The sequence below is a fragment of the Mytilus edulis genome, chromosome 9 (genome assembly GCF_963676685.1).
Source record: "Mytilus edulis chromosome 9, xbMytEdul2.2, whole genome shotgun sequence".
In the NCBI taxonomy this organism is placed as follows: Eukaryota; Metazoa; Mollusca; class Bivalvia; order Mytilida; family Mytilidae; genus Mytilus; species Mytilus edulis.
In genome coordinates, this window is record NC_092352.1 from 34,262,298 (window position 1) to 34,275,479 (window position 13,182).

The 13,182-nt window shown below is 31.5% G+C and overlaps 1 protein-coding gene across 3 annotated transcripts in view; it reads right to left on the reverse strand.

The window, feature by feature from the left end:
• The window catches only part of LOC139488209 (WD repeat and FYVE domain-containing protein 3-like), a 74,625-nt gene extending 61,879 nt beyond the window's left edge, over nt 1-12,746 (reverse strand). For all 3 annotated transcript variants that reach the window (XM_071273668.1, XM_071273669.1, XM_071273667.1), the window contains exons 1-8: nt 12,618-12,746; nt 6,847-7,023; nt 5,720-5,843; nt 5,095-5,369; nt 4,310-4,502; nt 3,248-3,434; nt 2,319-2,485; nt 1,971-2,000 (exon numbers count right to left, since the gene is read on the reverse strand). In XM_071273668.1, the coding sequence (XP_071129769.1) occupies nt 1,971-2,000; nt 2,319-2,485; nt 3,248-3,434; nt 4,310-4,502; nt 5,095-5,369; nt 5,720-5,843; nt 6,847-7,014 (1,144 nt within the window). In that variant the 5' untranslated portion in view covers nt 7,015-7,023; nt 12,618-12,746. The remainder of the gene's footprint in view (nt 1-1,970; nt 2,001-2,318; nt 2,486-3,247; nt 3,435-4,309; nt 4,503-5,094; nt 5,370-5,719; nt 5,844-6,846; nt 7,024-12,617) is intronic.
• Between the last annotated feature and the right edge of the window lie 436 nt (nt 12,747-13,182).

Here is a 13,182-nt window from a genome sequence, read left to right on the forward strand (position 1 = left end):
TTTTTGGTTGCTGTGTTCTAAATGGTCCTTGATTCCAAAATGTTCTTCCCAAATTGCAGACACTACTGTAATATATTACTATTTTTAAAAAGCTTGATTCCAAATATAGACTACACATGTGTTTAATATAATAGTTTAATACTTAACAGTAACTATCTTTTAAACTTTTAGTCCTTCTACAATTTATACAGTATTAGTAATTTATCATCACTATTTAATAATAAATCGAAAGATAATATACATGCATTTTATCCAGATATACATTCTATTTCAACTAGTAATACCATACTGACCATGTAAGTGCTATATATGTTAAGATATTTTGTAATCTAACACATGCAACACAGAGAATAACAAATCTGATCTCCAAACACCACAAAAAACCCAAAAACAAACAAAAAATTGGTCATGTTTTGAATGATCCTTTTCTTCTTTTTCGAATTAAAGACCCCCCCCCCCCCCCTCTTTCTTTAGAGATTCAAAAGGTTTAATGGTATGAATGTGTATTTTAATAAACATAACACACATAAAAAGATCACATCCAAAAATTAATATCTAAAGCATTTACTTGTGCAAATAGAGAAAGTCTAGACAAAATGGGTGCAATATTCTTTATGGTTTACATGAAGCTTAGAGAAAGAGAAATAAGACCAGCTTTTGTTTCTTATGACGTTGAGTGTTAAAGATGAAACAAAGAATATAACATCACAAGCTATATGCCACACAAGCCACTATAACTATATTCAGTGATTTTGCTAGCGCTCGTCACTTTCGTATTTTACGAAAAGGTTTTCGAAATGACGAAAATATTTCATATCAATTTCGTCACTTAAATTTAGAAAATTTGTAAAAGTATTTACACATCAAATTACTTGAATTCTACCTGTCTTTATGATTCTGGCAAGTTTATGGCCCTCAGGTAATTAACGTTTACCAAAGGTGTTAAAAGTTGTGATGACAAGTAATCCGCTTATCGCCAATCAGATGGGTCACTAATCCCTTAATTATCATTATAAAACCTCATAAATGACCATCATAATAATCTATTTAAGTTAAATCAGTCAGTCAGCATTTCATTTTAATCATTTCTCACAGTTCAGTCGTATTTTCGTCATTTGAACAAAATTGATAAACTTCCCGGACATTTCAACTTTATTTAAATTATAATATTTCCCTTAGGATTATAATTTGCAGTATGCTTGTCGTAGTTTCGTCATTTCAACGTATTTTCGTCATACTTTATATAAATATATTCATCATAAACTTTCGACAACTTCGATTAAAAAGAATGAACTTTATTCAAAACGTAAATATTTTCACTTGCAAACAGGTGCTTCCTGTTCAATGCATTGCGCATGCGTAAAAGTTCGTAGATGAATCCGGTTTTATTCTAAAATTATTATTCAATTGTCACTTCCCGTTTTCATTTCATTTCGTTTAAAAATCGAAAGTAAACGTGATCTACAGTCTACAGTCATTAGAATTGTCCCATTAAGTATAGATGCAGATCCTTCTATCCAATATTAAAGAAATTGATTCCAAATAGATATTAAAACGTATTTTCAAGGATATAAATGATTGTGAAGTGAAAAAGTCGTTACAAGTTCATTTGTGCAGTGGTTAAAAATAAAGGCACCCAACTTTTGTTGATAAGGGGTGTGCCCTGAAAATAACTGAAGTGAAGTTTTGACCATATTACCAGATCCCTGTTCTTATCTTCATATCTTAGCATCACATCAGTCAATTCATTCAATATTGCAAATAACTGCCTACATTAGCAATCCTAAAGTCTTCAAAGATCCTAGACTAGTCCTTGAAGGACTTGGACATATATGTATAGCTAGTTTGATAAACATCCTAGATCCCTTGCTTTATAAAAAAATAAGGCTGATTTTTATCACGCGCAAAAGTGACTAAAGCCCTCAAAATCCTAGCTAAAACCCTGACTATATTGTTTTACAAAACTTAACTGGAACTAGGGCTTGCATTCACTTGCACATCTAAAACAACACATAATATGTTGAGGGTTTCTTAACATGCAAATTATACAAAATAAAATAAAATGCCTTTGTATTGAAAAAACTTGTAAACATAAATATATTTTGAAAAAAAAATTTCATGCAAGAAAATATTAAGTGCTATTATACATCATACAAAAGAAAACAAATAAAAGTGTGTGTTAACTGAAATAAGCAGATTATTAATTACACTTAAATATTTAAATACAAATATTTCTAAAAAGAAAAAAAAATAACTAACATATTGTTGCAACAAATATTGAATGAAAAGACAGATCACATCTTTTTTCTAATCTATACCTTTGCCTGCTGGTTGTGGGAGAGAAAATCCTGGCATCTGATAGAGTGATCCTGAACTAGCTTGAGTTGGTTTAATTTCCACAAAGCCACAAGTTGTCAAAGAACCAACCAGTAATAAGAGATTTCTCAATGCCTGTGTGGATTCCATACTAGTGTCCAATTCTAATCTGATGTAAATAAATATACATTGTTATTAAAGCATCTTTAGCCTTATTATTTGAATTACTTCAAAACATGGACAAAACCGTGATCCAGTGGTTTAGACAATTCAGTTAGTATGCATACGTTGTTGTTGGTCTTTTTCTTAATTTCTTTTTGTTTATTGAAAATTTATTTAACTCAGACATACATGATATTTAATTTGTGTTGCTATCCAGAATTTGCTTCATCGTTTAAGTATGCTTACTCTGTGGAAAACCTTACTTTGAGCATAAGATCAACACATTGTTTTTGTCATGAAGATACTTTCACATGATCACTACTTTTGTTACATGGCAGTTGGATACTAAAGACAGTAAGTTTAATATCATCTTGGGTTGAACAAATCAATTGTTACTTGACAACAGAACTGAGATTTCTAATCTTTTGCATAAAATATGAGTAAAACTCTGTTTTCAAAAATCAGCGTTTTTCATTTCTTATAATTGCATTTTTTTTCAATCTGCAGCAAAACAATTCATCCAAACTAGCTTTGTCTTCCTTATGAAATATAAAAGGATTAATCTATAAGTTTGACATTTTACCTCAAATAGTTCATTAGTATGAACTAGATATTTTATAACGAAAATATAACATTCAACATTATATTTTAGTGTAAGATGGAGATTATCACACACTTCATCTGCTGACCAATCATCTGTTTAATCAGTTTGTTTATTGTTGCTATTTTTAGACCTTACATATGTATAAACAGATCAAATTATAATTACCTTAATAAAAATTCACATAAATAGTTATATCCCTGACAAGATTTGAAGTCTTCCATTAATATCTGCGACACTTCACTAGAATCTTTCAGAAAACAAAACACAGTAACAAACATCTCAACTTGTTCTATGGGAGATAACTCTTGGATACGCTGCATGTTTTCTATACAGTGTCTAACACATCCTTTGTCTGAAAAGTATAACCTTTTTATTTTAATTTATAAGAATACAAAAGTAAAACAAAATAACCTTTACCAGATAAAATAACAATACATTTTTATTAGATGCCCATATCAAGCAGCAAGTTTATTTAAACAAGTTGCCAGCTTCTTTTTCATTCTTTTATGTTAATCAAATTACAAAAACAATGTCAACTGTTTGTATTTATATAAATTGCTATTGGAAAACTGAAACCATTCTATTCTGAAAAGTAACTTTTTAACATAATACACTTCCCGTTTATTTCCAGACAATTCAGAAACTTAAGTGATCATTGTATATCAGCTTATGAATGTAAAAAGTCAATTACATTTTTAAAATCAAATCCTATATACATCTACCTACTTAGTGTTGTAGTAACAAACTGTAACATGAGATTTTGGTATTTAGACCTGTTCAATGACTCCAGAACTGCTATTGTCCACTTCTCTAGTAAGAGAAAAGACAGATCAGCTGTTGGTCAGGATTTAATGTGTCAAGAAATGGCAGCAACTTTTCTTGACACATTAAATATTTGTTTATTTTTCCTGTCAGTTGTTTGACCTGGATTATGTCCCTTTATGTAAATTCTCTAGTGTTCTGCATCTGTGTAAAGTTTCATCAATGTTCATCACACATTTTTGGAAAAGTTGTGCTTAAAAGGCAGATGGGAAGACAGATGAAATAACGGACTGATCAACAGACAGGGCAATAAACATATACCCCTCTAAAACTTTGTTAGTTGGTTGTACATATATCCAACGAAGGATGTCTGTCTAATTCATTGTAGTGTATACCCATAATAGATGACTTTAAATTGGTCTAAAAGTTAATGTAATATTAAGCAAATTTATTAATCCTATTTACCATGTATATATTTTACTACATTTGGGATCAGTCCGTGTCTTGACAGAGTCACTAACACTTCTCCAGCACTTTTTCTCCATACCACATTATGAGGAGGGCACCAGCTTGTAATTGCACTAAACAGTAAACTAAGATCGTCTTTTTTTGCAAGTTCTTCTGCTGGGGAAGAATAATTACATAATCTGACCAAAACCTGAAAAAAAGATAAAGATCAAATGCATAACCTAATACCAACACATAAAATAAAGTCAGACATGATAGTGCAGAGTAACCATATACATGTTCTAAGAAGAATTAGCTCCTTGTATTACAATGGTGAATAACAGATTGTGCATCAATAAAGTCAGACATGATAGTACAGAGTAACCATATACATGTTCTAAGAAGAATTAGCTCCTTGTATTACAATGGTGAATAACAGATGATGCATCAGTTTAATAAATATAAAAAGTCTAGTGCCATATTTTGTAAATAAACAATTGTAAAGAAGGCAAAGTAATATCTGAAGTATGACAAAGCCTTTCAGTCCTAATTAAAACTTCTATCAAACAGATACAGTAAATTCAGAAATTATTGCTTCCATTCAATATTGAGAATTTTAAAGAATGGACTAAAAAGCAAGATTAATTTTTGGGATTTCCAGAATAGTTGCATACAATTATATTGATCCTATATTAGAATGCAATTTTTTTATAATTGCCATTTTTCAATTATTGTCATACTCATTCATTCGCATTTTTAGCATTACTAAAAAATTTGTAACAATTTCTGAAATTATAGTTTACCTGAACAAACACTTTCTGTAATAAAATTCTTCTTTCTGTGTGTGTAAAGTTGCAGCCAGGTTCAACTGCATCTCCATCAAGAATTTCTGGTAGGTCAAAGAATAAGTAGAGACATTTAACAAGAGTTGATGGCAGAGAAGCTCCTGTCATGTTGTCTATCAAAGCTTGTCCACCAGAAGATAAGAGAGTTAAAGCCTGAAGTAACATCCAACCATTACTAGCTTCTTCTGACGAGTTTATCTCTAGAAATCTCACTATTGCACAACTTGCTGCTTCTGTAAGAAGGTAAAAATGTTGCATTATTAATTGATGATATTACACAATATTTAGCTCCCTTTTAACTTTTTTTAATACTTTAAACTTTTTGTTTGGCCTATGGTTTTGCTATAATGGAAAGACCAAATTACTCAACAATGCCAGCTGTTGTAGAAGGAATGTTGTTAAATACCTATGCAATGTCTGATCTTTTTACTTTGAATGTTAGTTCGTCCATATCTATAGAATTTCTTAACAGAAAAATAATGAAATTTTTTGTAGATGATCAAAACTTAATTTTATAGAACAATATATCAAAACGCTTGATGATACATTTTATAAATGATAATCTTGCTGATGTTAATCAAACCTGTAGATTGATTTGAAGCCCTCCTTCTTATCTCAGTGACCATTAATTTAGATAAGTGGCTAGAAAACTGTAAAATATCACCAAACTTCTCCATCATTTCACTGGATGGTACCTCTCCAAAGGTCTGTAAAATAATGTTACATTTTAATAGATTTTTTTCCTCATTTATTTCTGTAGGAGAAAATATAGCATTTCTCCACATCAATTTAAAGTTTTTCAAAATTCTACAACTTAAATGTCATATAACAAGAAACTGCACTCATATATAAATCTTAAGCAAACATTTAACATCATTTCAAAAACATTGTCAATATCTTCGGATCATTAGTTAATTCTAAACATAGGATTTACCTCAATTTATATCCATCCAATTAGATAACAATACACAATTTCAAAAACTAAATACTGAATAAAATCAATCCATGGTGAAAACAGGTGCTCCAGAAGGGTAAGCAGTTTCTGCTCCATTAATAGCGCCAACAAACTTGTGTTGTCAGATAGTGTATCCCCAAAAAAGATTCTTTATAGTCATGACTTTTAATCATTTAATTTGGTCTCAAACCTCTGATGTCTGATTGCCTTTATTTAACAGTAATGGTTTCAACTTTTTTTCATGTGCAAATTCACATTTATTATTCACCAATTAATACACCTTATCCTTATTTAGTCCAATCCGGGAAAAACAGTCATTTTACAACTTCCTGTTTGGGTCATGCCGCCGAAAATAGAGGTCATCAGTAGTGGGCTGAGGGAGGAAAAACTTTAGAAAGCAATCATCAAGAAACTTTAATAGAGTATGGTCTACTTTTTTCGAAATTAAAATCGAGGTAAAAAAATATTTTGTTTGAAGTAATAATAGTATTTACGGTAGTTTAAACAGTTTAAATATCATGCATGGTGAATTGTTTAAACAGGGTCCCAGATAGCTTCAACTGGATGAAAAAGTTGTGTAATTTTAGAACTTATCCGGAATGGAATGAATAGCGATTAGGTGTATTTCTTTGTTCCCTTTCATATGGAAACTAAAATTTATCATTCAACAATTAATTTCCTTGTTCCTTCTAGGATCGTTTGGAATACAGTGTACTTGCAATAAATGTCAGATAAACAAAAGTTGTATACATTACCTTGCAAAACAATGGTATCATTGTATACAATTTTTCTTCTTGTTCATCTTGAGATGCCCTTCTGTTTGGGTGTCGGAATTCAGCAAACAATTTTCGAAGATGATTTAATCCCAGGCTCATATCTGTATGGTGTTTACCTGGCATCATCTTCTTAATAAAGTTAGCCATTTTTAAGTCCTAAAAATAGAATTAAAATTGAGAATGGAAATGGGGAATGTGCCAAAGAGACAACAACCCGACCATAGAAAAAAACAACAGCAGTAGGTCACCAACAGGTCTTCAATGTAGCGAGAAATTCCCGCACCCGGAGGCGTCCTTCAGCTGGCCCCTAAACAAATATATACTAGTTCAGTGATAATGAACGCCATACTAATTTCCAAATTGTACACAAGACAACTAGAAGACTTGTTTCAATAAATAAAATTTACTATTATTTTTATTTGATAGGCCATCATAGCCGAAACATTTAAAAGAAAAAGAGACAAATTTCTTTTCACGACCATACCCATGCATATCCTTGAACCAAATGAAAAGAGAAATTTTCTTAAAGAACCATCTTTGATCTGTCCAAGTTTGGTTCATATTGATCCAGCAGTTGAAAGAAAATACTGAAATTGTGAATCCTATCAGGGTTCAATGAGAACCTGTGAACATGATGAAGTATTATTGTTTCCAAAAATGCCAACAAAGTCACCCTGGTAAACAATGGTAAATGGTCTACAATTTTTTGTTATTTGGGTTAAAAAATATTTAGTCCTATGGACATGGGTCATCAAACTTAAATGGCTGAATGTGTTGTTTGACCAATAGGTGGCGGCAAAAGGGCAGTCAGACAGACAAACCTACGAAGATTACGCAAAACTTAAGGGCATCCGATGCAGTTTCAAGGGAGTTAACTCTTTTCGCGACGTTAAGCGTTCGAATTCCCGCAAAACGTCACTTTTATAGCGGGACGTAATGCATGTAATTTTCTGTAATAAGAAACGTAATGTGGATTTTTCGATACTCCAATTTCTGTTTCTCCTGCATCTAAATTCTACACCATTAATATTAGTGCTTTTGATTCTAACAGGATAACAGTCTAATAAAACCATAAGAAATAAAACACATAACTGTTTTTGTGAGATCTTCAACAGAATATCGTATTTAGTAATCTCAAGATGACTGACCCCTTTGGTGTTACTAATATAATGCATGTCAATTATCATTTTTGATATGAGGAAGGCACTACCATAAATGCCAGCTTAATACCAATACTATGCCCTATGCATTGATTGGTTATTGGTTGCTTAACGTCCAGTGGCAAATATTTCATGCAATAATTTTGACGGGACATATTATGGAATACAAATGTCCGGCGTCCGTCTGTCCGTCGTAAACTAAAACGGGTGTTTTTTTCACAGTCAGCGCTGTATCTCAAAAACGATTATTATTATTGCTTAAAACTTTACACAAATCTTAGTTATGTGAATCTGAAGATCTGTATACATTTTGAGGATGATTCAAATTTTGTATTTAGAGTTATTGAATTCTTGTAAAAAAGAGGTTTTTTTCACATGTTGCGCCGTATCTCAAAAACTATATTGATAAGTATTGCATAAAAAAAACACATTCTTGTTAGTTAAATTATTCTTAAGATCTGTATATTCTTTCGTGATGATTCTTTTTTTTATTTTTAAGTTCTCATTGATTTTTTATTGAGCTTCAATTTGGTATCATAGAAACATGTTGCGATATACAACTTCCTTTTTAGCAAGAATAAGTCAGAATATACTTCGAATGACTTCCTGTACAACCCCGTGTTATTTCAAAAACATGTATTATTTTTTCATGACACGACGGGCATGCTCGTAGAGCAGCTGTTTAGTTTGTTCTTTATTTTTTTTACAAATATATTAGAGAAATGACGGAATGACAGCAAATATGATGCAATTTCCAATATAATTAATATTTCCGCATGGCATAACTCTTTTGAAGAATAGTTGATATGAACTGATTTTCGAACGTGTCCATACATTATCAGTTTTACAGAAATTTGGCAAGAATTGTACACTTGAAAAATCTAATTAACCATAAGATCCGGAAGGACAGACAGAGTAATGAACGTGTGAGATTTTATGTACCCCGCAATGCGTCGCGCTGTGGTGAAAAAATAAATATATTTATTTACCAATGAATTACGCATAGGTTATATGTCCAGTCCTCTCGCTATTAATTCAATCGTTTTTGTCAAATCAAAATTTCAAAACTATGGTATAGTTTCTCTGTCTGGACAAAAACATCCTTTTAGCATATTGAAGATTCTCCTTTATAAGATTTTGTTTTTGTTTTCTGACAACATAAAAAAGAAGATGTGATATAATTGCCAATGAGACAACTCTCCAAAAGAGACAAACATCACACAGAAATTAACAACTATAATAGATCACCGTACGGTCTTCAACCATGAGCAAAGCCCATACCGCATAGTCAGCTATAAAATCTGTTTAGGAGCCTCCCAATTTTATTCAATTGTTATCATTGACCCAAATAAAAATTTAATTTCATGAGTTAATGTGAAATTCTAAAAAGTGATTAAAACGTGAATAGGGGGATTTAAAGTATTGTAATGAAACAGCAGCCCACCAAACAAAACAAGACAAAAAAACCCATCTAGAGGTCAACCTATGGTATACATTAATACATAAGTTAATACACGAGTGTGTACAGTACATGTACCTGTATGTCGAGTTCTAAATTGCTGAGTCTTTAATTTTAAAAGCCGTATTAATCACTTTTCTTGAGATGTTTCTCATTAAGACCACAAACAAAGAGATGTATTTATGATTTACCTGATTTCATTTCCGAAAACAATACTATCAATTTTTTGCATGTTAGGTAGCTCTTTACAAGCAATATTTAAACATCTGAAAAATGTCGCCGGTAATTTGCAGCGATAACGTCGTAAAAGTCTGCCAGCGACGTCGTGCACTTTAACACCAACTTTGAGGTTACAAAGGGGTGGATGCAATTTTAAGGATAAATCGTGTTTAGCATAGAATCCAGCACGGTGACATATATTTTTTATTTGAGATTTGGAGAAAGCATGACAAAATGCAGTTTATGCAGAAAAATGACAAAAATGACATTTTCAGAAACACTTTATTTTCATATTTTTGGGATTAAAAAAATGCCACTTTGAACATCTGGTCCGCAATGTCAAGCAAAGCTTGAATAATTGTATAGTCAGTCGTGTAGGGATTTATTTTTTCCCTTATTGTCACTTATCACAGCTTCAAATTGAACCCGATCTTAATAATTTACGACGAAGAATATTTGCTCCAAAATTTTTATAACATTGCCTACCTTTTTTACAAAATTGCACAAATCCCCAATTTTTTCGAAAACGAGCACGGTGACCTATGTTTAATTTTGTGTTTTATTTTATAACTCGCCAAGGCCTACAACTTATTTCAAAACTATAAAAATGACATTATATCGAGAAACTGTATCGGATGCCCTTAAACAGAAGTCTTGAAACCTTATTGAGATTTTTTTGGTTTGGTTGCTAACAGAATTCCATTCATAGCCACAAAATTTAAACTAGTTCTGTTCCTTTATTATTTATACCCCTCGAAATTCTGAAAGAAGGCGGAAACTATCAGTATTTTTTTGTTGGTTTTATCTGGTAGTTATATAGAATCAGATCCATTTTGTCCAATCATTCTGCTAGATATGTGCTTTAATTAAGTTTTGATCAGTATTGTAAAAGACAAAATATTTTTAACAAACTGATTTACCTATGCTATTGAAAAACAAGATCAAGAAAGTAAGATTTTTCTTTACAGTTTTTTATTTTCAAATTAAAAAAAACACTAAAAGATCATCAGAGAGAAAGAACCATATGGATTATGTCACTTCAAAAGTATTTTCTACATTAACAAAATGAATCTACATTTGTGTACATTTGTACATGAATAATTACTACTGTTAAGTAAAGTATTGTCATATTAATAATATAATGGATTTTGTTAGAAAAATGTGTCTTTTTAAGTGCTTTAAATGAGCAGGGTTTTCCCCCGAAAATTTTTTGAAATCTAGATTCAAAATCCTGGCATCTGGTGAATTTTAAGACAATTTTTCATGCTTGTCAAATTGACATACTACCAGCAGAACTTTTTTTCTAAAAAATTTTGTCTGCACAATTTTAAGAGTTTGAATACTGCTATAATTTAAACGTTGACAAAATTGAGCATACTGTTCAAATTCTGTATTGCCCCTCAATTGATGTTTTCTAACTACTAAGTCTTAGTGTCATGATTACATGTATTCTTGTTAAGTGTGACTTAATTTTTCAAAATTAAATTATATTTTTGATTCTGTCTGACAGCAAATTTGATTTGTAAATATTCCTTTATCGTAGGAAATTTTCCGTATTTGCTTGAAGTATTCAGGCCTGTTGGGTCATATCAAATCAGGAGACAAATAATGTATTCCATGTCTCCCAATTTAGAGACATCTCTAGATCTGGAGGCTGTCTCCCGATCGGGGAATATTGACTAGCTGTCGAATCTTTGATCCAGCGTAGTGCATTTGAACCAAATTGACAATTATGTCATCGATTCATTCGCGACTATTAATAAAACACAACAGAACAAATTGAAAAATAATGCATGCAAACGTTATAAATTGTTTTATCATAAAAATCCACACCTTTGTGTCGCTTAGCGGGGAAAAAATCTGTGATGGAACATTTCATCGTCAACAGTTCAACAACAAATGAAAGTTTTTAACGACCTTGACATTGCATGACTTGCATATTTACTCGATATCTCTCGGAATAAATCATCTTTTATTGTTGACATTTCAGCGCAGTCATCCGATAACATTTTTTTTTATAGTTCCGGCTAATCTTTTCCGATTGGCCGAGACTCTAGCGCATGAATTAGATTAATACGCTGTTGCTAAGGACCTTAGAAACTAGCGATAATTTTCATTCTCACTCTACAGATTGAAATAAACAACAATTCTATGAGTAGTATGTAATTTCAGAGCGTACATGAAGTGGACAAGATGAGTTGAACACCTGAATTTGTCTTCTTATCTGTGCAATTTTAAGTTAGGCTTGTTACTTGCATTTGATTGATTCAAATTCTTTCAACTACGGGAATCCTCTATGTGAATTGCCCTCCGACATTTCTGAAATTTATATACATTAACTTCCCTCATCCTTGACAGTTTAGGTTTGTGATATTATTACTTAAGGGTTTGTAGTAATAACATATTGTTTTAAAGATGTGAAGTTTGATTATATTAAAATAATGTTTGAGCTAAATCACTGACAAAAATGTCACATCACTCTTCTTTGATTTATGAATATATAAACTTTCAAGTTTTTTCTGTTCACTGTTGTTCTCTAGTCCAAATAATTATGACGTCTTGAAAGGCTATTATAATTTTTTTCTTTGACGCCTTACATTAAGGCTTCAAAGAAAAAAATTATAATAGCCTTTCAAGACGTCATAATTATTTGGACTATGTTGTTCTCCTGCAAAAAGTGAGTTGATAATGCTAAGACTGAAGAAGTAAATGTTTTAATGTGCTGAAGTTGTTCATAATTGAGTGGTAAATATTTGTAATTTTAATGTGTCTACAATCTGCAAATGTATGATCGATTTTCATTTTCTGTTTCAGCAGCTGAACAGTGATGGAATGTACAACTGTTGAATGAAGTAATTCGACGTGTTTCAGACTAAATATCAAATGTGCAAAACTAAAAATTGTGGGCATACTTGAATTTGATCTTAATGTCAATCTGTCATTGAACATGTTATGGTAAATTCAATATTTATACAGGGTTGTGTATTTTCGCCATTGCGTCTGATTATTATGGCAAGTTAACTTCCGTGCATCTCATTTCCGGTTTTTTAATTCCGTCAGATGGCGGTTAAATAGGCGAAGTCATAAAATGCGCGAAATTCAAACTATCCTTTGGAAAAAACAATAAGATAATACTCTCTGATATTAAAGTTCCCTTTGTGACCTTTGTTCATTGAATCTTACAAGTTGATTTCGTATGTTCGTTTTACTTACCATAAAGTTTGTTCCTTTGTGATATTTTACACACTGTGTACATTCAGGCCTTTAGTCTAGAGTTTTTCATAGAACAAGGTGATGTACAGTAACTTCACAAAACATCACAGTAACTTCAACTTTTATACAATAATGGGGAGGGGGTTTTGTTTTTTTTCAAAAAAAAATATCTTCTGATTCCCAATTTGATGGGGGAAAAATTGTGGTCAAGCAGATAAAAAAATGTTTTGAATCCAGACTTATCCCCATTCCCACTGCCCATTC